Source organism: Caretta caretta, chromosome 9 (assembly GCF_965140235.1).
Source record: "Caretta caretta isolate rCarCar2 chromosome 9, rCarCar1.hap1, whole genome shotgun sequence".
Classification (NCBI taxonomy): Eukaryota; Metazoa; Chordata; order Testudines; family Cheloniidae; genus Caretta; species Caretta caretta.
The window spans coordinates 79,278,669-79,305,946 of NC_134214.1; the positions used below are offsets into that span (position 1 = coordinate 79,278,669).

Consider the following 27,278-nt stretch of genomic DNA (forward strand, 5'->3'; position numbering starts at 1 on the left):
GAGGGCAGGCATACAGATGAAAAGGCCTAGGTGTATCTTTTTGGGGTTGTGAGAAAGAGAATGACAAATCAGTTCCAGACATAACTGAGACAGATAAGCTGTTATTTAGCCTCTGCTCCAGTGGAAACATGGCACTTTATGTGTCTGAAACACAGTAGTTCTTGTACTCTGAAAGGCAGAAGAGCTGTTACATGTAGCATGTTGGCCAAAGCACCGTCTGTTCCTTTGTTCTTATAGATGTTCATATTCACAACCTGCAAGTATGTAAGTAATGCACCAATATTTATAAGGCGAGTGTCAAATTTTTCTGGCCACTTCCATCTCACATGCCTTTCTTCCGGACAGTTCATACAGTGTCTCCACTTGTTGCACGAGCTGTAATACTCCAACCTATTGCATGTGATCTGGTCTCTAGTTGCTAGGATAAAAGCCTATTACTTACTGCCCACTAGTAGTTGACAGGGGCCAGTGTTGAAGGCTGGGGTTCAATCCCCTGCTGATAATCACTGTGTCTGTATGTGCATGTGGCAGTGGATTAGTTATATAAGCACAAACATTGACAACTCTGCAATCTCAGGTCAGATTCCTACAAGGGAAGCCACTATGCAGGCTGCCCATTCGGTAAATGGCCCATTTGATATATTTATGTAAACAGGGCAAATATTGGCTGCTCATAGAAGACTATCAACTAGTCTTGTGTATAAAGAAACCACACATACGCATACACAGTCATTTTAGACCACAAGGAAATTTTATACATTCCTGTATGATAATAAACTATATAAACTATATTTATTGCCTTTAAATTTGTTTCCTATGAATTGGTTAAAGAAAAAACAAGATGTTTGAAATAGTTCAGTTGGTTCTTTTGGGGGAAAAAAGGTTGAGGCACGTCAGGAACAGAATGGTTCAATTAAGACAATGGAAGAAGAGTGGAAAATAAATTGCAGGGTAACATAAATGTTGATGGAAGAGGATATTTTAATGTGCTCTTGTCTTTATTCTGTCATCAAAAAGTTGTCAGGAAAAAACAGTAGTGTCCATTTAAAAACAAATAAACATATACCTCCCCCACCCCTACCCCCAGCTCACCACCCACCCCCCGGGATGTTGCCTGGGTACTTCTTGGCCTAGATTTACCAGTCCTGTTTGGTTTGCCATGTCAGAGTCACACAAATGCCCTTTCATCAGCTTTTCCTTCTGAGGAGGCTGGTGCTAACTTTTACCTCTACTTTCCTCCCTTGTTTGTGCTGCTTCTGTCACTGGCAATGCTGCAAATAGAGCTCCATGTTTTCCTCTGTGTCTGAACAGCCCCTAGCACAACAGCCAGGGCCGGCCCACAACCTTTTGGCATCTGAGGTGGGGAGCTCAAATGACGCCCCCATTCCCCCTTGCTTGGGCCAAAACTTTGAAAGGTCTCAATTCTTCCTTCTTCCTGTTCTACCCCCCTTATGGTACTACTCTGCTACCATCCCCAATAAAGGAGAACTAACAACTTAAAATGCCTTGTTCAAAAATTTTAAGTAACACTTAACTTTCAAATGCCTGAACAGCAAATGTAACTTTTCTTGTCTGCATAGTAAACACTGGCATTGTTATCTGTTTGAATAATCAAAGTGGTGCTTTCCGTGCCTTCTTGGTTGCAAAGATTTGAACTGCTTCCTGCTGAAGGTCCACAGACTGGACCAGCTCATGCTCTATTGAGATGGTTGCAAGGCTGACCAGCCTCTCCTGTGTCATTGTGGAGCGTAGATGTGTTTTTATTAACTTCAGCTTGGAGAAGCTGCGTTCTCCATTGACAACTGTTACAGGAAGTGTTAGAAGTATGCGCAGAGCAACAAAAGCATTTGGAAAGAGGGTGGTCATCTTATTTGTGCACAAATATTCCAGAACAGCCTTTGGAGTTCATCCTGCTGAAATGTATCTTGAAAGGGCTTTCAGTTCATCACCTAAATCACTCGCATCTATATTGCGCATGTCATCATGTGTCAACACTGTCTCTAGTGCCCTGCATTGCTGGTGTAGGTCTTCTTCAGGTATAGTGAGGAGTTTTGGAATATCATACAACATCCCAAATATACTGCTGTGTTCCTTGAGCGGCATGAAACGTTCTTCAACTGACTGTATTGCACCATCGAGCACCTGGTTAAAGAATTCAACTTTGAATTGTTTGGGGTCTCTTATGGGATTATCCCGTGCCTCGTAATCAAAATGTCTTCTTCTTCGGTGACTCTTGTATTCTTGAATGGGTGGGAAAATGGCTTCAGTGTGAAGTTCCTCTGCCAACTTCTGTGGACTCTTCAGAACATTTTGAAATCCCTCATCTGACCGGTAAGGCTGTGGGTATGACTTTACTTTGTCCAGTTGTTCCACTGTTCCAGATATATCAAGGTCAACATCTTGGAGTCTCTTGCTTACAACATTTATTTCAAACAGTATGTCATGCCACAACACTAAGCCACATAGAAATTTGAAGTTATGTATGTTTCTGGTGATTCCATTTCCCTCTGCCACTGTTCTCCCATGAACAGTTGTTGTCATACATTATCCTCCCTAATGGCAACTATGGCATCATCTGTCTTCCCAGTTTGGTGTTTGATAGGCTTTATCACCTCCACTCGACTTTCCCATCGTGTGCTCTCAGTGGTTTCAGTGTCAGAGAGGATGTTCCCAGATGTTGTTTCAAAATTTGCCTCGATGAGTTGATGCAGAGAAAAATACATAGATGCTTTGAATTACATTTAAAAATTCAGCAGCCTCACTAGAAGCTGATGCTGCATCACTGATCACCAAGTTCAATGAATGAGAACTGCATGGGACAAAAAAAGCTTGAGGGTTTAACTCTCAGATCCGTGTCTGCACTCCTCTGTTCTTTCCTCTCATGTTGGCACCATTATCGTAGCCCTGACCTCTCATGTCAGCTATTGCAATTCCTGTATCTTCCAGCTTTTTAAGAAGCACATTTGTCATACCAGCTCCTGTAGTATCATCAATGTCCATACATTCTAGAAAATGTTCTCTGACAGTCACCATTGCAGGGACATTTTCACCAGGTTCTGTTGTTGTTATAAAACGCACCATTAAAGTCATTTGTTCCATATGGCTAATGTCAGTTGTACAGTCCAGAATAACAGAGTAGTATCTTGCTGACTTCAGATCTGCCACAATCTTCTGTTTGACTTTTGTTGTCAGTAACTGTATGATCTCATTTTGAATTGTTTTTCCAAGATAGTGGTGTGTGTATATTTCTTGGGTGGTGACTCTTCTTAGATGCTCCTGGAGTACAGCATCAAACTCAGCCATCAGCTCCACAATCTTAAGGAAGTGTCCATTGTTTGGCACATACAGCTGATCTGAAATGCCACACAGTGCTAGGTTTTGGGTACCAAGCATTCTCACAATGGCAATGAGCCTTTTCAGAACATTTTGCCAGTAAAGAGACTCTGATGCAATCTTCTCTTGATGCTGATCATCTATGGTGGCCTTTAACCTTAGTCTCATCTCATGCTCTTTCCACCTATGGAATGCTCTCTGGTGATTTGCTGCCTTCTCATGGCATGCCAGATTTCTAGCCAGATTTTTCCAGTCCTTTGTTCCTGCAGAACCCAATGTGGCTGGAACATTAGACTGGAAGAGTTTGCAACAAAAACAGTATGCAGCATTCTGGGGTTTTGAGTACATAAGCCATGGCCTCTCCACTTTGTCACCATTGGGGATTTCACACCAGTAATGTATTGGATGGAAACTTCTATTTTCATTGTCTTTGGGGAACAAGAAGTTTTTCACTTGCTGTGGCCCATGCAGTACAAGGAAGTCCCTCAGGCTACTGCTCAAGTGGGTCCACAGCCCTGAATCATCTAGACTTAAGGAACTAAACTAAACTAAGCTGTTTCTTGCGCCTCCACCCACACTCTTCTCTGATCTACACTTTTCTTCAGGAATGTGCATGGTTACATCCATTTGAGATGAGATATGGATGCTGCAGTAGCTGCCAGGTCACCTGCACTCTGACTAACTGGAAGATCAGGCCTCTCCTCACCACTCACATCCTCACTGGGGTCGGAAGGCTCACCATGAACATTTGTGTCTATGTATCTCGGGAGCGCTCCTTCCTGCTTAGATAGAAAAGCTTCCTTTGCATTCTTTCTTTTTCTGAATGCTGCCCAGAGGGGTGTTTTCTTCTTTCACTCATGATTGCTGTTCTGTGCCAGCTATAGTGGCTCTCAACACTCAATTGAAGGGGACAAATAAGCAGGCTGGTAACAGGGCCTGAGTGAGGGAAGATCTCAGCATCTTAAGGGCCTAACTGGCTCCTACTACTTCAGTTGACTGCCTGTTCTCCTCAAGTGTGTTCAGGGAAGCAGCAGAAAACAGGAAGCTCCCTGAGAAGCTGGTGTTAATCATCCAGGCTCCTGGGGGTGCTAAACAGGTACATAAGAGGCTCCTCCTCCTCTCTCTCCCTGCAGCTCCTGCTGCTTTCTGTTATTCCCTCTCACCTTTTCTTCTGCCTGCCTGTTATATCTCTTGTGCCCCCCTTAGTCCTGCACAGCACTCCACCATCTCTGTGCATCTAGAGCAGAGAGAATACATATGCACCAGCAGCAAACACAATTTTCTACACTCTGGATCCTAGTGGCACCCCTCCTCCCCCCCACAGTCTGGCACCTGAGTCGGCCGCCTCAGTTCGCCTCATGGTAAGGCCAGCCCTGACAACAGGGCTCTGATCCTGATTGGGGCTCACAGGCCTACCTCAATATAAATAATAAAGAGTAATAACCGTGGTCAAGGGTATCACTATATCAGGCTGCAGGATACAATGATGCACTTGTGCCGGATGCTGTATAAACACACAGGAAAACATAGTTCGTGCCCCAGAGAGTTGACAGTCAAACTAATGCATGCTCTCTATTGACTCTTGACTATCTTTGTGTTTTTGTAGGGGCACTGGGCATATCTTGGATGAAATATTATTGCCAGTATGAGAAGGAATCAAAGATGCTAAGGATGACTCCCATGGAGCAGAAGCCTGGAGCTAAGCAAGTGAGTTGATTCCTTATAGGAGACATCTCTGCAAACATTGACAGTCAGCAGGTTCTGCCTCATTTCCTTCTATTCTGACATGTTTCTTCTGTGAGGAAGTACAAGTATAAATATCTATATAGCAGGTACATTCCATCCCGGTTGTATGAAGCAGTGATGTACACAATTCCAGTTCATAAAAAGTATCGGTCGTTAATTTAAGTACTGGATTGACACCTCTGGAGATGGAAGGCCTCTTTGTAGTCCCAGAACAGATATATCATGGACATACAAGGAAAGCTTTCCCCAGCCACACACACACAATTCCTTGAGCACTGCTGATCTGCAGGAAGCACCCCTGCTAGGGAAAAGTTGTTCACTTTCCATGGCCTGGATTAGACATGGCTCCTCTGCTGAGATCATCATTGGGCAGTGTGTGCGTCATATCTAGAATTCCTCAGGCTCTGCGGCACAGGCTGGCTTGCATGTTTTCTCTGGCAAACCAGTTGTGAACACATGGCACTTTCTTTTGAAGAGACAACCTGACTTGCACTGATGCCTCTGACGATTGTTTACAGTACTTGAATTAGCAAGGTTATTTGAATGGCTCCATAATGCCCCCCTCTCTGTCTGCTCCAGTTAAAGGACCCTTTGGTTCAGGGTTATGGATTCCTCTCTTCAGGAATTAGTTGCTAAGTAAATTGAAGAGGTACAGTGATTGGGAGCAGTCAGAAGTTGGGGTTTAGCATCTTTACACCATGTTATAAAACAACAATTTGGGGATCTTTTTTCATCCTTCTCACAGATTTTTCAGTAGGTGCTTCAGCTGCTGTCTGTCAGCCTTCTACTGTTGCTCACTGTGAAATAGAGGGTGTAGGATGCACGGCTGGATAGACAATGGCTGGTCAAAATGCAGCCAATGAGTCCAAGAAAATCTATGGAATTCTTCTGCAATACAGCTCCTATCCATCCTCATCTTTGCATGGGGTTGCAGCCCATGGAGACTTCAAATCATAGCATGAAATCTCCAATTTAAGACTCCATAATTCCTGCTCTTTGGCAACTGATTGCCTGTTGCAACAATAAAATAAAACCTTTTCTGGAAACCTCTAGGAGAGTGAAGTCATCCAAACACATTGACTAGATGGAACTGTTGACATACCCCACGTAAAAATATGTGGCAAAATAACGTTAAAGCACGAAGAGGCTTGCAATAATACAGTAGGGTGACCATATATCCCGTTTTTAAAGGGGCAGTCCCATTTTTGGGGACTTTTTCTTATATAGGTGCCTATTTCCCCCCCCCATCCCATTTTTTCACAGTTGCTATCTGATCACCCTAATACAGATTAATATCCCTTTCAAACTTGTACAGCCCATTGTGTCAGTAACATGTGTTCTCAGAGATCCCTTGGTAACCCCTGGCATAACAGACCAACACAACTTCAAAGGGAACCATATAGTGAGCACTCTTAAAAAACCACCAAAAGACCAACAGTAGACACATAGCGATAACCAGGGAGAAGGAAAAGGCTGTGGAAGGTTATCAATAGTGCCGATCTCTTTGGTTCTTTTCACTGTTTATTCAGACTGTATAATACAGATGCCAACCATTGATGGAGAATTCATTCCAGGTTTGTGCATCAGTGGCTAGCTTCTCATGGGTTTGCAAAAGCTACTGAAGCTTCACTTCATGGTTTCTGTAAAGTCATAAAGACCCCAGAATGGGGCTATAAATAGGCTGCAATTTGCTTTTGCCAGTTAGTAATTAAAACCTAGGGCCAAGGCCTGCCCCCTACAACACAACTGATTTCAACAGGGTTGCACTGTTGTAAATGAAGGTGAAATTTGCCCATGAAGTTTTATTCGCTTAAATTGTTTTTAAAGGTGCTTCAAAAAGCTATCTGGGCCATTATTGCTGTTGTTAGTAATTTGATAATTTGTAATGGTAGCACCCATGGTAGCACCCAATCAGGTGATGAAGAAGAGCCCTGTGTTTGTCTCTCTCACCAACAGAAGTTGGTCCAATAGAAGATATTACCTCATCCACCTTGTCTCTCTACTATCCTGGGACCAACATGGCTACAGCAGTCCTCCTCTAAAAGTGTCTGTTTTAAGCAACCTTTCTGTCACAAGGCATATTGAAAGAATAGTTGCTAGGATTTTTAGCACCAATTCACACTGTAATCCCATGAGCCCCATAATTAATTGATATTGTATGAAGGAAGCCTGTTTTAGGAAGCTGTTGATCTCTATCTTGGTTGGTGATTTGTGGAATGTTGAGAGAGACCATCTGCTATCATGTTACAAGTGCTGTCTGATTAGCAAGGCTCACTTTGGGATTACACAGTCACCCCTGATGTTTCAACAGACCGTGTGGCATTGCTTTCCATCCAAGGAACCCGAGAAGTCTGACCCCTATTATATGCATTTTTAAAATCTTGGCTTTAAATGTCTCTCTCTTTCTAGGGCACCTCAGACTTGACACTGAAGTACTGCGTAAGGAGAAAGACTGATTCTATAGACAAGAGGTTTTGTTTTGATATTGAGACGAATGAAAGGTGAGCCAGAGTGACTGCTACTTTCTCTGTTATTGCAGTTTTGAAAATAATTTGCCACTTTCTTGGCGTTTGGTGAGGGTGTGTTTGTTCTGAATATCCTAAAATCTGTTTTGTATGGGCAGGAAGATTATGCACCAGGGGGCAGTGCTGTCCTTCCTTGCTACAGGTTTCAGAGTAGCAGCCGTGTTAGTCTGTATCCGCAAAAAGAGCAGGAGTGATGTTAGTCTATAAGGTGCCACAAGTACTCCTGTTCTTCTTCCTTGCTACAATCTTCATGCCTGATCTGAAGTCCACTGAAATCAATGGACATCTTTCTGTTAAATTCAGTGGGCTTTTTATGGGGCCTTCTAATAGGGTGAAAGGATGAGCACCTTCTCTGAGAACTTGAGGACCCTGAATTCCCATTGTCTTCAACCAGCATCAGGTCCTCGTATTTTTCCATGTATCTTTCCCCCCCAATATATATATTGCCAGTCATACAGCTGGAGATTCTCTCCATGGGTTATTTTTCACTTTACTCACTGGGCGTCTGATCCTGTTCCCACTGAACACTCTGGGAGTGCTAATTCGTTTCCATGGGAGCAGAATCAGGCCATAGACGAATGAATGCTGGGATTTCACACATGTGCTGTGGAAGCCTTGGTATGTACTTAAGCCACAACAAAGGAGAAAACGCTAAACTGCAGATTACTTTATCAGATCCTATTTTAGCAGGGAAGGACATCCTGCTCAAAAATATAAAACAAAAGGCAAACATTTGTCACTCTTTCAGCCTTGGACATTCCCACTTAATTCCAAAATTCAGATTTATTTCTCCCTTTCCTAAATCAATTCTCTTGTGCCTGCACTAATGTTGAGTGTTATTAATTTAGGCATTTGGAGCAGCAGACTGCAAATTATCTTGAACTTTGAAAATAAGTGACATGAGTAGGGTGAGACTGACTCAAGTAAATTTCAGGGATTGTGAGTTTCTGAGGTTGTGGCAAGCCTGGTGTTTCCGTAGTTTGTGCATATTGGAAAAATGTGGGGTGTAATACTATGCAGTGTTTTGAAATGTATAGCAATGTGCCAAGCCTTTCAGTCCTTACTCGGTATGGCAGGGCATCTTGCCTGCATAAAGGTGGAAGAAGACTGAAGGAGTTTAGCCCACTAATAATAATACATAGTTTGATTTAATGACAGTGCCGGGGTTAACATAGAGACATACTTAGTGACTGTGTCATATCCTCAGCAGTTTGTAGCAGCCACGCTTCTTGAACCTCTGGCCAGTTCCTTACCACGGTGATGAGAGAGATGTTGGGGAGGTCTCCCCCAGCACAGGACACTGAGCCAGCACCGTATGTTAATGGATAGACTGTACAGTACAATGCTGTGTTTGACAGTATAGCGTGACATGAAATAAAGTTGCACACTCAGATTTTTCTTAGGAACCTGTTTCCTGATATATCAGCTAACATCTCACCATGTTAGAATCATTTGTCTTCTGCCTAAGAAATCTACAAATAAGATGGCAATTAGATACGAACACATGGACCAAAATCTACCCTCCGTTACACTGACTCCAGTGAGCTACTAGGGTGTAGCTGGGCAGAATTTGACCCACTGTGTCATGCACCAGAGTCTTTTACCATTTGGTTCACTGGATTTTTCTCTTGGGTGAACTCTGCACAGGGACCTCTGTATCCATAGCATGTTCAGTCATACTAACAGTGCCAGAGGTCCCCAGTACCTATTTCTCCCCTGCCCATTTAACTTGTGTCTTTTTCTGCATTATGGTACTAATGAGTGGTGAATAAGGACATAGGAGTTTCTCACCTGAAGCTGAGAGGGATCTCTCTAAAGTGCTTGGAGAAAGGGAGAGGAACAGTTAACATGACTCAGACAAATAATTTTTCAAAAACCACATGACTTTGTAGTGTTAACAATTGAAAAGACATCAGAAAATGTGCTAGGCTAGTAGCTATGAAAACCAGATGGGAGAGAGTATGTCTGGACCCCTTAGGAAACATGATTCAGTCACTGCAGATAAATGTACAAAGACATAGTGTGAATTAGATGATTTAGGGACCTGTTTTGCCAATGTGATCAGTATGTGTATAACTTCCATTTTTTATGATAGACATAAGCTTTAGAAATACTATACATAAATAGATAATTGGAATGATGCGTGTGTACTGCCTTCCTTATAGTGCCACCTGCACTCACTCTTGCTGAGTCTTTAAATGGTCTCCAGAAACATAAAACTCTGTAAATTTTGGATGAAATTCCTTTGTGTCCTTAAAAAAATCCTTTACTTTAATTCTCTGGACAGGGCCGGGACTATCACATTGCAAGCACTTTCAGAAGCTAATAGACGGCTATGGATGGAGGCCATGGATGGAAAGGAGCCAGTGAGTATTCAAAGAATTGTTGTCTGATTTATAGATGTGCTTTTTAGCAGTGTCCTTTAGTGGTGTAATTTCACACAGATGAAGAGTGTATTGATAGGTCGGTTTTGGAGAGCTCACCTTTTCGGGTGTTCTCATGAGATTGGGTATGTAATGATCAACACCACTATTATTGTGTGGTCCATAACAGAGGTATCAGTTTAGCAAGTAGGTATGTACAAATAGATTTCAGAGGGTCATTCCAGGGACTGTTACCATATTGCCCTGTCCACTTGTATCCTTTGATATTTGATGTTTCAGTTCTGCTGTTTATATTGGCATCAGTTGGACCCCATAAAAATGTGACTTGCAGGCATGGGGAACTAGAGCTGAGTCTTCCAGTATTTCTGTTGCTCAAACAAATAGCTTTCAGGTCTGTATGAAGTAATTTTGGTTTTGCCTGCATAATATACCTGCTTGTAAGTCTCTTGGCTGAAGTTGTGGCAAGTGTGTGTGTGTGAGAGAGAGAGAGACACACACACACCAGAGATTTTCTTATACTTTCTGTGTTCCTTCATTGATTTCCTTTCTTTAATCCAAGCCCAGCATAAACGTTTCTGTTAGACAGAATTGCCTGTAAACAAAGAATGCTATGTGCAATATAGCAAAATACATTTCTTGCCATTTCTCCATGCCCATTGACTGCTCCTTTTCCCTAAGCAGCCTGGAGTTATCCAATATCTCTGTAAAAAGACTGGCACCTAACTCTGTGCTCAGAGACCTGGTGTTGGACAGAGTAACTCAGAGCTGTATTGATGGGGCTGATTGTGCGGAGATTGGAGCATATCAGATGGGCTGCTAGGTGCCCCTTACAGAACCTGCTCACTGCTGTAAAGAAGTGATGCATGTGGGCGTTTAATGTGAAATGCCTGTAATGGCATTTGTCTGGATCCCACACACTGAATTGCATAGGCTGTGGAAATACGTAACCAAAAGAATGACAAACTAGCAGTAATAATTAGAACTTTGTCCTGGCAAATTCAGGAGCCTCTCTGGTTATATCAAGGGCTTTGTTAAAAAATAATCCAGAGTCCCAGACCTGCACTGTTCTAAATGCCCATTGCCTCTTTCCATCCTTCTGAAAAAAATGGCTAGTCTTATTGTTAAAGCACCAGACTGGAAGTCGAAAGAAAGTGGTTCTTCCTGACTCTGCCATTAACTGTTTGGGCAAATCATTTTACTTCTTTGTGCTTCTGTTTTTCATCTCTGAACTATGGGATGATACCACCCTATTTGCCCCCCAGCAAGGTTGTGAGGCCTAATTCTATAGGTGGTTGAATAATTAATTGTTCTTTAATTATCCTCTGAATTTATACATTTTTCTGGATCATATATCACTCATGAACCAATCTCAATTTTTGTGAATTTAGTTGTTATTCCCAAAATAATTCATATGAACAAGTTTTAATCTACACAATTGTTTATTTGCAAACTATTCTTATCAACTGTTTGTGCTGTGTGGTTGATCACCTATGTCACATGATATTGGTCTATCACATCAATGGTTCTCATCCTTTCCAGACTACTGTACCCCTTTCAGGAGTCCGATTTGTCTTGCGCACCCCAAATTTCACCTCACTTAAAAACTACTTGCTCACACAATCAGACATAAAAATACAAAAGTGTCACAGCACACTATTACTGAAAAATTGCTCACTTTCTCATTTGTACTATACAATTATAAAATAAATAAATTGGAATATAAACATTGTACTTACATTTCAGTGTACAGTATATAGAGCAGTATGAACAAGTTATTGTCTGTATGAAATTTTAGTACTGATTTCGCTCATGCTTTTTATGTAGCCTGTTGTAAAACTAGGCAAATATCTAGATGAGTTGATGTATCCCCTGAGAGATCTCTGCGTACCCCAGGATATGCATAGCCCTGGTTGAGAACCACTGTACTACATGATGGGCTGACTGAAATTTTCTGAAATAGGAGAATAACAAATAATAAGTAATGTGAAACAGGTAGTAAGCAGCAAAAGCTTGTGTTTCCTGTGTGAATACGGGTGTGTGATTGTGTGCACACACCTCTCGTGAGCACCCCCTGTCAGATTGGTGTGAATCTGCACGCTCTCTTTGCGTGGTGCCCCGTCGGCTGTTGCCCTTATCAGGCAGGTCTTCAGTGTCTCAGCCCTCCAGTCAAGGCTCATGCTGTCAACCTGTGAACAAACAAACCCCTTCCGGGGCAAAAGGTCCAAGAGGGCCTGTCCCTGTGCCTTTGACAATCTCTTTAGCCCTGTCTCTGGGCTCAGTCCTCAACCCCTTCTGGGCTAGGTTTTAAGTCCCTGGCTGCTTTGGTCTAGAGTAGAGCCCCCAGGGCTTTCTCCCTGGAGACTCTTTAAGTCCTGCCCTTCACTTGGTCCTCTAAACAAGTCTTATCCCCTCCTTGGGGCTTAGGCCACTCTGCCAGTGGGGGGACCCAGGCCAACCCATTACTTCAAATCCCGCCCAGGGTCCCTATAAATAGCAGCCACATGCTGCTTCCTGTAATAGTTGCTGCTGCCTTTTTCTGGGCCACTTCCCATGTAGCCCCTTCCTCTTTACCCTTACCTCAGGGCTGAAGTTCTTCCTCATGGAATATCAGTGTCAACAGAACCCATTTTCTGGGTCTCCCTTGAACTCCAGCAAAGAACACCCTCCTTGCTCCTCTGGTCCCCACCAGGAACCGATCTGCTTAGGCCCTGCAGCTCCTTTTATCTGAGCCTGTTGAGCTCTGATTGGCTGCTTCCCTGCAGCCTTTTTAGGCAGCCCTGCAGGACCCACCCTTACTGCCCCTTTTCTGGGGTGGGGTATGGTAGGACTACGAGGCCTCAAAGGGCCCCGTACACCTAGTCACAGGGTGTCCATGTGAAGAATAGCGATTCCTTTACCCTTCCTGTGGACAAAGAGAAAGCAATTTGTGTGAATACATGCAAATATTGAATAATAAGGAGTATGACCTTGGTCATACTGGACAGCTGTTCAGAATTCAAGCAATGTCCAGTATTCAACCACTGCAGTGTAATTTGTTATTGTACATAAGGGGGTTTTGATCTTCTGTGAGGGAAGGTGCTACAGAAGTGCATGGTATTGTTATTAAAGTATATACATCATGTGATTACTATAATGGTGAAGAAAGCAATTTATTGATATTCTGTGTAAATATAGTTGTGCCTAGCTGCATAGCTTCCAGACCTAATTTTTACCAAGCGACAAACAAAGGATCTTTGTGTTTAGTGTAGGAGGGTGTGTCCAAGAGAAACAGGTACCCCAGTGAAACTAATGGATGCCTACTACACCTTTCTTGAATATAGGGTTGTATATTGTTTAGTACTTTGTTTTTGAGAGCAAAGTATTAAACAATACTATATGTCTGTGACTTGCTTTCCCTGGTGTGTGTTTTCCCTGGCTGTATCCTCCTTGGACAGTAATTCTCAACTCGTGCCTGGTTTTGCTTTTGTTTCTCTCTCTTCTTTAGATCTACCACAGTCCCATCACAAAACAGGAAGAAAGTGAGTAATTCATGGTTCTGTTCTTCTGAAATATTAAAGATCTGATTTGTATTGTTGTTGTATAATATATTCGTTTGCAAGTGTGCACATCACTGCTGTATGCTGGATGGACTGTATCTCACACCTGCTCACGTGCTCCTTGGTTCCCTCCACTTAGTGAACAAGTGGACCAAAGATCTCTTGGGTCTGCTCTGGTGAGTTGATGAGTATCCTCAGGTCTCAGTGAGAGTTGAGGGTGATCAACACCGTGCAAGATAAGGCCCTTAGCTCCCAAAGTAGAGGAGGAATTTGCACTAAATTTCAACCCACCTAATAAAATGCAGGTTCCAAATTTAGAATGGAGTTCTGAATCTTTGAGGTTCAAGTTCTAGTTGGCTCTCACCGAAACTTGAGTTCTGGGCTGCTGTGCGACTTCTTTGATTTTATCCCCTTAGTTGCAATTGAAGTCAGACAAGAATGTCTTTCAAACAAGAATATTTGTTTGCAAAGCACAGGCATCCATTTAGTGAAAACTACACGGCATTAACATTAAATTTCTGCTTAAAATATGGTTTCAGTTAACTGGAGAAAAGAGTTCCATGAAAAAGTGTCATAAATGTAAAACAAGAGAATAAAAAGTTTTAGGGGTTTCTTGAAACTCCACACCCCATTAGGTTCTCCCATCTCTCCTTATCAGAGCTAGGTTGTGAGCGCTGTCTCTGATGCTGCACGTTTAATAACTTGAATCTGCACGTGCCCACGGCTCAAGACAGCTGTCTCTATCTTGCTAAAATGTTATCCCTCTTACCTTTCCCCCCTTCATTTCATATTCACTTAGTCAGTAATGTCAAGTCCTTACAACCATACTGCCTCCAATATCTCAGAACATTGGACTGGAAAACTGTGTGGATTTATTACTCAGGTACCCTCCATGAGTACTGAAAAATCTGCATTCTGCCTCTGGGGGCTGACTTGACCAGTCAGTTACTCAGAGCTGGGGAGCACTTTCTTAAACTGCTTTATCTTAATTAGTGTGCAGTTAGGATTGAAGAATCTCCTTCATACATACACCTCAAACCAATCAGTTATCATTGGGCAATGCTGAGGCACATTCCTTCTAGGTCTGTAATACAAATGCAGTCAGATAAACCCTATGTTTTAATAATTTGGAATCAGGGATATTATCAATTTATACTACACAGCTCACTGCAATCTAGGCACTGAATCGCTGCTAACATTTGTTTTGACCCTACCTGGAAGCTGGTGTATCTGAAGTTTCCAGTAAGAATGCTCTGAGCAGGGAGGTTCCTTATGACTGACCTGCTGGCAGGCATGGGGTGTCTGCAGTTAATTGATTCACCCAAGTTCTCCCTAGAGAGTTTGTGCCAGGATTAGAGCTGATTCCAATTTTGGGTGTGGAAGTTTTTCCCAGAGAACAATACAAATTTGTCAAAACCAATTTTCTTCACATCAAAATGTCGCTTCTCAGGAAATATTTTGGTTTTCCTGCATGAACATTTTGAAACAAGAGTATTCATTTTGACTTCAGATGTTCGCTTTTGAAAATGAAAAAACATTTTAAGTTGAAATAAAATTTTTTGTTTCATTTCTAAGTGTTGAGTCAAAACCAAAATTTGTAGTTGGAATTTGGTTCAAAAACGCCTGCAGCTTTAAAAATAATTGAATGCAGATTTTATTTTTATTATTATTTCTTGCCAGAAAAGCTTGGTTTCCTGAGTAGCTCTAACCATTCCTCAGAGCTTCTGATCTGCTTCTGATCTGAAGGGTGATATGCAGAGCCCCATTCCTCTACCTAATAAAAGCACAGTAAACACTAACATTTGAGAGAAGTTCAAAATATCTGTTTGCCACAGACCGAAAGCTATTTCAGTGTAAGAAGCCATTGATCACTCACATAAACACGTATGCGGCCTTATCCTGTGACCCTTAATTACACAAGTAATCCTACTGAAGTCAATGGAAGAATTCGTGAGTAAAGTTGCAGGACTAGGTCCTGTAAGGAAATAAGGGCCCTGATTCAGTGCCCACTGAAGTAAATGGAAAGAGTCTGGTTCACTTCAATGGGGTTTGGATTAGCCCAAAGCAAACTAGTTTTCCACCTGTCTGCTGTTTAGAAGCCACCAAGGAAAACCCTGTGATATCCTATTGGTTAATCAGTGGGGAGAAAAACCTGCCTTCTCCTTAACCTATATAGTATCTAAGTAGAATCCTGTCATTTTCTGCAATCTAACAAAGTAGATAAAGAATACGTGGAAGTTTATGTGTTTCTTTGATGTGACAGAGGTTGGACTGCAGATTTTGCTGTACTCCAGAAGCCACAGATCAGCTCTTGCCAGGCAGAAATGCATGTGTGGTTGAACTCTCCAAATTACAGTTTTATTAAAAAATTCAAAAGCCGACTGTTAAAGCAATTTCAAGAGGGAAAAAAGGAGAACAAGTTGAGATGAACAATTTCTGACCAGATTCTTAAAAATTTGGGTGTGCTTTTGCACAAGCACCCTCACAATGTATACATGCAAATCCCTGAATGTATGTGCACCAGGTAGGCTACATGCATGCACAGACCCTGACTTGCACCCACACAGCAAGGTGTTTACATACTAAATTGTGCCTGAGCACTTATTTGTGTGTGGATTTGAAAATGCAGCCCCCAAAAATGTAGCAAACTTGTTGCAAGGTGTAATGCCTGCAGTAACTTGACACCTCTTTGGGTTTTCCACCAGTAATTGCATGTTGACATTCTGGCACCTAACTTTGCTTCCCTTTGTTTGAAATAGTGGAGTTGAATGAGGTTGGCTTCAAGTTTGTAAGGAAATGCATCAATGCAGTAGAGACCAAAGGTAAGATCTCAGTACTGCATCTGGAAACTGTTTGCTCTTTTGGTATTTGCTTTCTTGAATGGCATTTGATTATGCTGTGATTTCGCTAATATATAGCGAACGGGATCTAAAAATCACAGAATCACAGAAATGTAGGGCTGGAAGAGACCTTGAGAAGTCAACAAGGTTAGTCCCCTTTGCTGAGGCAGGACCATCCGTGACAGATGTTTGTCCAATCTGTTCTTACAAACCTCCAGTGAATGGGATTCCACAACCCCCTTTTGGAAGTCTATTCCAGAGCTTAACTACTCTTACAGTTAGAAAGTTTTTTCCTAATATCCAATCTAAATCTCTCTTGCTGCAGATTAAGCCCATTACTTCTTGTCCTACCTTGGATAGATATGGAGAACAATTGATCACAGTCCTTTTTGTAACAGCCCTTAACATACTTGAAAACTGTTATCAAGTTCCTCCTCAGTCTTCTTTTCTCAAGACTAAACATGCCTAGTTTTTTAACCCTTCCTCATAGGTCATATTTTCTAAACCTTTTATCAGAGACTCACGTCACAGGATAAAGAATGTGCCTACAAAACAATAGAAACCTTACACCCCATTAGAACATTTGCAGGAGCAAACTCTAGTCAAGGTTGAGTTCTCACTTTCATTTTGTTTTCACTCATTTGTGAATTTCTCAGAAATTTTCCTTTGGGGCTGAAATATCACATGCTTGGTAGCAAGCCAAAGGTGAATAGGTTACAAAATATTTCAGGCAATTTTGAGTTTGGGGACTATCTTAAAGAATTATTCAGATTTGTTTTGTGAAAAACATACTATGTGGAGTGAGATTTTCAAAGCATTCTGCAGGATTTTAACCGCACAACTCCCTCTACAATGAATGAGAGTTGTGATAGATCTTCCACGCTGCTCTGAAAATTCCAGCCATGCTAAATAACCACCAACTTCCTTAAAAACGTAAGTAGAGCTGTGCAAATAATGTAAACACATTTCCAAATATTAGTCCAGACTTTAAAAGAATTTTCTTTGACTGTAGTCACTTTCTGTGACTTTTCTAGCAAACTAGTTTACTGATAAAAAAATGTTGAGAGGTAAATAGCAGGGTCCCGATGCTGTTCAACATACTCATAAATATCTGGAAAAAGGGGTAAGCAATGAGGTGGCAAAGTTTGCAGATGATACAAAACTACTCAAGATAGTTAAGTCCAAAGCTGACTGCAAAGAGTTCCAAAAGGATCTCACAAAACTGAGTGACTGGGCAACAAAATGGCAGATGAAATTCATTGTTGATGAATGCAAAGTAATGCACATTGGAAAACATAATCCCAACTATACATACAAAATTATTGAGTCTAATTTATCTGTTGCCACTCATGAAAGAGATCTTGGAGTCCTCATGGGTAGTTCTCTGAAAACATCTGCTCAATGTGCAGCAGCAGTCGACAAAGCTAGCAATGTTAGAACGATTAGAAAAGGGATAGATAATATGGCAGATAATATCATAGTGCCGCTGTATAAATCTGTGATATTCCCACACCTTGAATACTGTGTGCAGTTCTGGTCACCCCATCTCAAAAAAGATATATTAGAATTGGCAAAATCACAGAGAAGGGCCACAAAAATGATTAGGAACCGCTTCATATGAGGAGAGATTAAAAAGAGTGGGATTGTTAAATTTAGGAAAGAGATGGGAAGAATATGACAGAGCTCTATAATCATGAGTGGTGTGGAGAAAGTGAATAAGGAGGTGTTATTTATACCTTCACATAACACGAGAACCAAAGGTCACCCAATGAAATTAATAGGCAGCAGGTTAAAAACAAACGTAAGGAAGTACTACTTTACACAACACACAGTCAACTTGTGGAGCTCCTTGCCAGGGGATGTGAACACCAAAAGCATAACTAAGTTAAAGAAAAAGAATTAGATAAAGTCATGGAGGATAGATCCATCAGTGACTGTTAGCCAAGATGGTCAGGGTTGCAAGCCTATGCTTTGGTTGTCCCTAAACCTCTGGCTGCCAGAAACTTGGACTGGACAACAGGGGATGGATCATTCAATAAATTGCCCTGTTCTGTTCATTAACCTCTGAAACATCTGGCACCAGCCACTGTCAGAAGACAGGATACTGGCTAAATGGACTTTTGGTCTGACCCAATATGGCCATTCTTATGTTCTTAATGTTTCCAGAAATAGCAGATTTTAAGCAAATATTGCAGAATTTTCCAAAAGAGAATTTCAGATTTGTGATTGAGAGTAATCATCCCTGAAATCTAATTCTCACAGTGGCACTGATCTAGTCAAAGAACAGAAATATACTTTTTGTGTCCAGTCAGAACAGCTCCCATTTAGAATACTGAATATTTTCAACCAATTGTTCAGTTATTAGCTACTGAACAAGAACTGTGTGCAGAAGTTATTTGGCGAATCATTTTGCCTAACAAAGTCCAGGTTAACATGAGGTATTCATGGGCAATTTTTAAAAAATGATTTCTTCTTCATTATTCACTCGGCTCTTCACCAAAGTGCTGTCAATCTATTGCAGGCCTCGGGACAGCCTGTGATGTTTTTACTACACTAGGTGGCGCTGTTTAACATCTACAACTCTGAAAGGACACTCAATTCTTTTCTTCATTCTTCTGCGCAGGGATCACTACTGAGGGAGTATACCGAACCGTTGGCAGTAATATCCAGGTGCAGAAGTTGCTGAATGCCTTCTTTGGTAAGAATAACCAGTTCTTGGATGACTGGACTGTAATTTTTTTGTACTGTAAGGCAAGACAAGGAGGACTGGATTCCACAGTGAAATGCTGTCATGTATAGCATCCCCTCTGCTCTTGCCCTTCTTTCCAGGCTGCTGGTCTTCTCCACCAGTCTTTCTGATATGTTCTTTCCCTTCTTTTCTGAATTTCTTCTCCAACCTAGTCTCTCGTTACTCCCCTTAAGCTAAAATGTTGCCAATTTTACCTGCATTTTCAAACTAAGAAGCAAAGGGTATTGAGATAACAGTAACGTGGAAGTGGAGTCCTGTAGAGTGCAAATAGATCCCAAAACAGAGAGACCATTGCTAATTGCCAAACAGACTCTCTTCCCCATAGATGATAGGTCCTGATTCTCATTTACATGAAGGTCCCTTTACTCCTCTCTGGCAGTGTAAATGGGCCTTAGAGGAAATGAGAATTAGATCAAAGGGCTGAGTCTCCCCCTGTTTACATCAGTTTTATACATCCACTAACCATTGTTAGCACAAACAAAATAACTGCCCCTCCCACAGAACGCCACCCCAAATCATCCTCCACATCCTCGGACAAATCTGAGTAAACAGAGAATCCTTGCAGCTTGCCTTGAAAGTCAACAACACGGGGCTGTGTTCGGCTGGAAATGGGGAATGCACTCCAGAGTCAAGGGCTCTGCTCTGGGAATGTCCTGGTTCCTGACCCTGATGTACAAACTGGTGGACAGTCAGTTCAAGCATTGTAGGACAGATGTGGAGCTAAGATAGCCAAGATCCAAACCATTCTGGATGGCTTGTCTGGCGGGAAAGACTGGAACACAGGACAAGGGGAGTGTTCCTGGTGAATATCCACCTGACCAGCATGTAAGCCTCTGACTGCTGCCCCGTGAGTAGGTACCTAGAATAAATGCACTATTCAAAGGCTGGTATTATTTTTATTGTTGTTACTATTTATTTTTATTAAAACAATGGACTGTTTGTTATATCCTCACCTGGTCATACTGGATTTCCATACTGGATTTCCTGGAACATCAGATACATCTAGTCACACTTTCCTGATAATTTATGAGGTAGGATGAAGCTTTTAAATATCTCATGTTTTCCAGCATCCCAATAAATAGTTCCATGCTTTTCCATTCCAAACTCTGGTGGTGGTTTCTCATTTGTAAATTTACGTTGGTTTGATTGACCACTTTGTTCTCAATCCTTGTACAGAAAATCCTCATTTTGGTCAGAGTGGAAAATCCAGCAGCAATAAATAATAATAACTAAGAGTGGTGAGCCATTTGAATTTCTCACCCAGCCCTGTTTCTTGTTTAACATAAGTCATGTAACTCGTATCTCCTACCCTGCCTTCCCCAAAACCAAATCCCTAATCTTATGGTGCCAGAAAAGTGTTGTGGGCGTCCAGTTAACCTGGACATGAGCAAAGTGTACTTTAGTCCTTTCTGCTCTTCATTACCCTCCATGTTTCTGCCTACATGTAGATTCTATGCAGAGGAATTTTTCAGGGAAGCCCAAAGGGGAAGTAACTAGAAGTAATGGGGTGAAACTGAGCAAATGAAATTTTAAGTGGAACATGAGGAAATTTATCCTAACACTGAGGTTTGGTAGAATGTTTAGTTTTAAAGGACTTAAGCAATGGGGCTTCCACCACTTCCCTTTAGAGCAATGGTGGGCAACCTGTGGCCTGTGCCAGGCCCGCGCTGCTTCCCAGAGCTCCCATTGGCTGGGAACAGCGAACCATGGCCACTGGGAGCTGCAGGTAGCCATGCAAATGTAAACAAGTGGTCTGGCGGCCTGCCAGCGGATTACCCTGGCGGGCCACAGGTTGCCCACCTCTGCTTTAAAGAATAGACCACAAAGCTGTGGAGAACACACAGTAGAGAATAATCCTTCATTGGCTGGGGGAATGGACCTAGGATGCAATAATTAAGGCTTTTTCATCTTTGATCTTGGAGACTCCTAGTAGAAGTGATTATCTTTGTTAGTTGCATGATCGTTTTGACCATTCTAACACCACATTCTTATCCTTCCTCCTCCTCCCCCTCTAATTTTAAGTATACCATCCTCCTGCTCAACTCAAGAAACGAGATAACTAAGGTGTGTTAGCTATCCCATTGTAGTTTTACAAGGGTAAATAAAAATCAATGATTTAAAAAAAATAAAAAAAATCTGATTTTTTAAAATTTAAATTAGATTTTTTTATTTAAATCAGATTTATTTGATAAAATGGTTTTTGAGGAAAAAAACTATCTAAAGGTAGTTTTAATTAAGATACATTATAGCTCAAAGATATCTCATCATGGAATAGGGATTATAAATTCTAATTCTAAAGTATAAGACAATATATTTAGGTAATGTTTAAGAAAAGTTTTGTAAATTAGTTCCAATAGTTCATGGATTAGGGATCCAATTTTATGAGGTTCCAGGGGCTTCTGTATAGATTATTTAGGTTAATCTTTCTGTCAACCCAATAGGACTCAGTGCTCAGTCTAGAAGATACCATCAGAGATGCTTAGTTTTGCAGTTCTCAAACTGGATTTGTATCTCCAGAGATAACATGCTTGTTAACAGCAAAAATGTTTTTAAATAAATAAATAATATATAGAGGTGAGAAATAACAGACCTCAACCCTATTGTCCCTCTGCAAATTTGTTTACACTGTCAATACCTTACCTCTCTCTAAAAGTACAAAATTACAAAAAGTGCAATAGAAGGTTGTTGGGGGCAGAATAGATCTGGACAAAGAGAAGAAGTCTGAACAAAAGTGGAACTGTTTGAGCAGCATATTCCAAAAGTCTTGAGGTCTTTCTGAGTGTAGCCTTCATTGATTTGAGATCTACCATACCATTCTCTCGCTAGAAGGGAAAACCTATAATGGCAGCAGGCCATAAAAGAGACCCAGTTTGGGAACATTTTAATGAAGTTCCTCTACCCGTGGGTAAGACAGGCATGCGTGCAAAATGCAAACAGTGCAACCAAGAAATGCAAGGCCTGGTTGCCCGAGTGAAACAACATCATGAGAAGTGTTCCTTCTCAGGAGGAAGCTGCGTTTAAGATGATGAAAGGAACATGTCTGAACCTGCAGCATCTTCAGGTTGGTAAACTTTTTTATTTCATACTTCTTTCTTAAGGACTTCCTGTCTTCCTTCTGGACTATTCTTGAATTCTCATGTTTGAGCAAAATATATAGATGTTACTCTATGGTACTATCATTTTAGATGCAATTGTGATAAAAAATAAATAGCTAAAATAGGCAGATCTTCCTTTTACAATTTCACCTTTGAAGTAGTATTGAATGTCAGTGAATGCAATGAGTAATACTAAATGAGCAGTACGGTAATAATAATTAAATAACTGCATTGACTTACTTTGTTTAGGAGACTCCATCCTCAACATACAGGATTCTGAAGACTATCCACCTTCAAGATCACCATCATTTTCTATAGTTTCAGAGTTATCTGCCAATGATAATGTTTCAGTCACATCATGTATGTCATGTAGCCACAGAATATCACCTGTAGCAAAAAGAAAAAAAAATCTCCATCATCCAGAAACAACCATAGATAAGTTTGTGATAAGAACCAGCAGATTACAAAAAGAGGTAATCGAAGAAAAAATTTCCCGGTTTGTTTATGCAACAGACTCTCCCTTCCATATGATTGAGAACCCACACTTCATTAACATGGTTCAGTCATTAAGACCAGGATACAGTCTACCCAACAGTGCAGATTTTGCAGGCAAATTGCTGGATCAACTGTCTGAAAGAGAAATTGAGCAGTGTGCAAAAGGTCTAGAGGGTAAAACTGTTAACCTGAGTCTTGATGGGTAGAGCAATGTCCACAATGATCCTGTTGTATGTGCTTGTGTGACAACAGAAGAAGGGAATGTCTTTCTTACAGAAACAACTGATACATCAGGAAATGCACACACAGCAGAATACTTACAAGAAGTAGCAGTAAAAGCTATAACAAACTATGGGGAAAAAATTCAAATGTCTAGTATGCAGCTTGGTCACAGACAATGCTGCAAATGTATTCAAGATGAGAAGAAATTATTTAGAAGAGAGTGAAGAGAGTCCCAAGCTAACAACATACAGTTGCAGTGCTCATTTGATGCACCTCCTAGCCAAAGACTTCAGTGTTCCAGAAATAAAGGCTAATGTTGTTGAAATTGCAAAATACTTCCCTAACAACCACTTTGCAGCAACTGCTCTGAAAAAAGTGGGAGGAACTAAGCTAACTCTCCCACAAGACGTGAGATGGAACTCGGTAGTGGACTTTTGAGTAGTTTTGAGCACTAGATCAAGAACTGGCCTAATCTGATGACAGTTTGTGAACAAAATTGTGAAAAAATAGATGGCACGGTCACAGCCAAAGTTCTCAACACGGGGCTTAAGAGAAATGTTGAACACATGCTGAGTACCCTGAAGCCTATATCTGTAGCCTTAAACAAAATGTAGGGGAATAGCTGTTTTATTGCTGACGCTGTTGAAATTTGGAAGGAACTGAGTGAGATCTTAAAAGAGAAATGTGCAATGACAGAGTTAAATTACAAGCATTAAAAAAACGAATGGGACAAGTACTATCTCCAGCTCATTTTCTTGCAAATATTCTCAATATTCGGTACCAGGGTCAAACCTTAACTGCTGAAGAGGAGGAGTTGGCTATGGCATGGACATCCAGCGATCATCCCTCCATAAAGCCAACTACAATATACTTCAGAGCTAAGGGTGAACCACGCAAGAAATATTTGTTTGCTGATGATGTTTTAAAGAAAGTCACACCAGTGAACTGGTGGAAGTCACTTAAGCACTTGGATTCAGACACTGTTGAAGTGAACATCTCACTTTTAATAGCAGGAGCTTCTTCTGCCAGTGAAGAAAGAATATTTTCTTCCTTTGGCCTAATTCATTCCAAACTGAGAAATTGTTTGGGACCTGAAAAAGCAGGAAAGCTTGTTTTTCTTTTCCAGATTATGAACAAACAGGAAAATGAAGGTGAAGACGACTGAGTTAGCTGCAGAAGCCAATATTTTAAATTTCTCATGTTGACCTGGCTGACATAGTCAATTGAATGTCTCTTTGTTTGTTTTTAAAAAATTTAATTTAGCTATTTTAGTTAAAAACAATTTTAACAAAAACAAACCTGATTTTAAAAAACTTGAATGTTTAGCTAAATTCAAAAATTCATATGCTTGTTTTGTTAAAATATTATGTGTTTGCTGTTGAAGAAAGAAATCCAGAATACATAACTTTGTTGTTTTAGTTAATTAAAACAATTTAAATGTCTGTCTGGTGATGTTCTCTTCCTAATACAGCATGGCAAGAAAATCCTCCAAATATTAATGATTAACCTGTTGAATTGGAGATAGTTCACCTCCCAATGACTTCATAAATATCTGCTTCAATTACCTTTGGTAAATGAAATAACCAATCATTCATTTTCTGATATAGCTGTAAAACTGATATGAACAGTTTTCAAAATAAATCACTTTAAAAATGTATAGTGTGTACCTTCTAAAAACAAAACCTACATCTCTCTCTGAGTTGTGAAGAACATGTATTAAGGTTATAACAATCAACAAGAATGCACCTTTATATAGAAATCCATGATTAAATCGAGTCTACCTGACTAGTGATTTAAATCATGATTTAAATCAATTTGATTTAAATCAAATTCACCCTGAATTTTACGACAAGGTAAACGAGATGAGTTCACCATGGGTGGGAGGTACAGGGCTGGGCCATACCTTGCTACGTCTCGGGAAACACTGTCAGTGCTTATCTCCACTTAGGACTCTACGGTGCAATAAACATTGCAAGTTAGCTGTCTCATTGTAAAAACCCAAACAAGCACACCTTTGTGTCAGTGAAGACGAAGCCTCAGTGTTGGCAACTGTCACTATGCTTTACTTGTCCAAGAGGAGTCATCAGTGTCCCTTGCACACTGCTGTATCTTCCTCTGCCACTAGGGCATATCCTGCCAGCATAAATTTTGTTACTCGTTTTAAAAAATCAGGCTTTGTTTGAAAGCTCATTTATTTTGTCGTATTTGCCACTTTTTTTTTCCTCTTCCAGATCCAAAATGTCCAGGGGATGTAGATCTCCAAAACAGCGACTGGGACATCAAGACAATTACCAGCTCATTGAAATTCTACCTCAGGTAACTTCCCCGCTCGTTGTCTTATTTTTGACTCTCCCAGGCAGGGCTGGAACTCTTTGGGCAAAGATGGTGTCTTTTGTTTGAAAAAACGTGTCTGTTGTAAAAACCTCACGTGCACTTATGCAAATAAAAGAAATGAGGATGGAGTGCCAATTGAGCAGCCTCAAGAATCCATGGGAGTTGGAGTGGAAAATATGACTTTCCTCTCCGTTCGTCTTCCAATGTAACTGAGAACAGAGTCGTAGCCACTCCTCTGCTCTTTGAGGAATTCAGAGTTGTTTCTGTTTGTTTCAGGAATCTAGCTGAACCTGTCATGACGTACCGACTCCATAAAGAGCTGGTCTCAGCAGCGAGTAAGTCCCAACAGCTTCACTACTGATAGGCCTCATACCCCCCATCCTGCATAAGAATGGCATTACTCCACTAGCTCAACACAACGCTGAGTATGTTGCACGTGTGGAGTTCCCGATCAAGTGAGACATGTTGTAGCCAGGTTACAGATCCTCGATGACAAGCATCTTGGCCTTGCAGTGTATGGGATCCAACAGGGGCTGCTGTCATGGCAGCCAGCCACATCCATCTGGGACCTGGGTAGGGAGGGAAAATCAGATGATTCACTTGCTGGGATGCTAAGTCATAAGAGAGTCTCTGTGCATCACTGAATGGCATCTTACAGTTCAATCCTGCCATGGGATTTGAGGGTACTCGGCATTTTCAGGATCATGTCCCTGACCCATTTGGGCCATATTCTCAGTGGGAGTAATTGGCAGAGCTTCAATAGATTTACACCAGATGAGGATCTGACCCATTGTACTTATAATAGAGCCTCACTCCTGCTTCCGGTTTCTTAGTTTGTTTGAAGGGATCATTCTAAAAGGATGACTCCATTTCGTCCCCATCGTCCTTTATATTACAGTGTACTTGTGTGTGCCTGGGTTTGGATCCCTTCAGAGACACTTAAGGTGGGGCTTGGAGTAAGGGGATCTTTTAAAATATACATGGGTGTGTCTATATCATATGTATCAAAAGGGAATTGGCCCAGTTGTGCTAGCAGAATTATTTCCTGACAGCTTTATGTTTTTTTAAATTGTAAATAGAGACATACGGTGACAGGCCCCAATCGCCATGCAGTGTCTCAGATGTCCCTCTTTGGCACTGAGTTTTGTCCTGGAATGCTGAACCCATAATACCTTCAAGTATGCGAAATGCATTTTTCTGATGGAGCGGCTAGTGCTAAGTAACAGACCAAACTGACAAAGGTCAGGCAAATAACATGAGTATGTTAACAGGGCAGAATCTGAGCTAAGACTCATTTAAAACCTGGGTCATCTTCAATCCTGGTAAAATGTCTCTTTGCAATTTATCTTTCATAATTTTAAAGTAGCTGCACCCTCATAATTAGATCTAGAGCAGAAGTGCAGAGATAGAGAGCCTGGGTATGCAGTTACTTAAGCAACTTTCTTAATAAAAGAGAGGATGGTGTCTTAAAATGTCTTATATCTGGGGAAAACACATTGGGCTCAAACCTGAGGTGGTGAGCACCTGCAGCTCCATGGAACTGCAGCTTGGCACCTCCTTGGCCCTTGGAAAATTAATAATGTTGCTTCTCGTTCTGCTAAAGAAAAATTCTCCTCCTCCAGATGACTGTGCTCAAACCCAAGAGTTGCTAGATTTTCTATCTTATTATACCAATTATAGCTCAGTAGATGGAAATATTAACCCCCTCCCTTACCCTCCTCAGAAATGTCCATGCAGTTTTCCAACTGTAAAGATCACACTCTGTTCTGTATGCATTGTGTATTTTATTGTTCCAGGCTGGTTTGTGCCTCTTGACTGGATGCTTATTAATCCTGTGCATTTAACCCCCATGTACAGTACTAAGTACCTATGCTAAGAACAGTCTCATCAGAGGGGCCTGAATTGCTCGCTTGGCCCTAGAACTGCTTTTGCTCAATCTGGGCTGAGGTTCCTAGAGTTGGTGTGCGAGGGAAGCGGCTGCTCATGCTGTATTGGTTCTGTTCATGCAGCACATTTCAC

At 41.2% G+C, this 27,278-nt stretch overlaps 1 protein-coding gene across 3 annotated transcripts in view; it reads left to right on the top strand.

Moving 5' to 3' along the window:
• Positions 1-27,278, top strand: part of OPHN1 (oligophrenin 1) — a 124,055-nt gene that overhangs the window by 77,217 nt on the left and 19,560 nt on the right. For all 3 annotated transcript variants that reach the window (XM_048863528.2, XM_048863527.2, XM_048863531.2), the window contains 8 exons: positions 4,940-5,040; positions 7,489-7,580; positions 9,892-9,970; positions 13,473-13,506; positions 16,284-16,346; positions 18,988-19,062; positions 25,157-25,241; positions 25,536-25,594. In XM_048863528.2, coding sequence (XP_048719485.1) covers positions 4,940-5,040; positions 7,489-7,580; positions 9,892-9,970; positions 13,473-13,506; positions 16,284-16,346; positions 18,988-19,062; positions 25,157-25,241; positions 25,536-25,594 — 588 coding nt within the window. The remainder of the gene's footprint in view (positions 1-4,939; positions 5,041-7,488; positions 7,581-9,891; positions 9,971-13,472; positions 13,507-16,283; positions 16,347-18,987; positions 19,063-25,156; positions 25,242-25,535; positions 25,595-27,278) is intronic.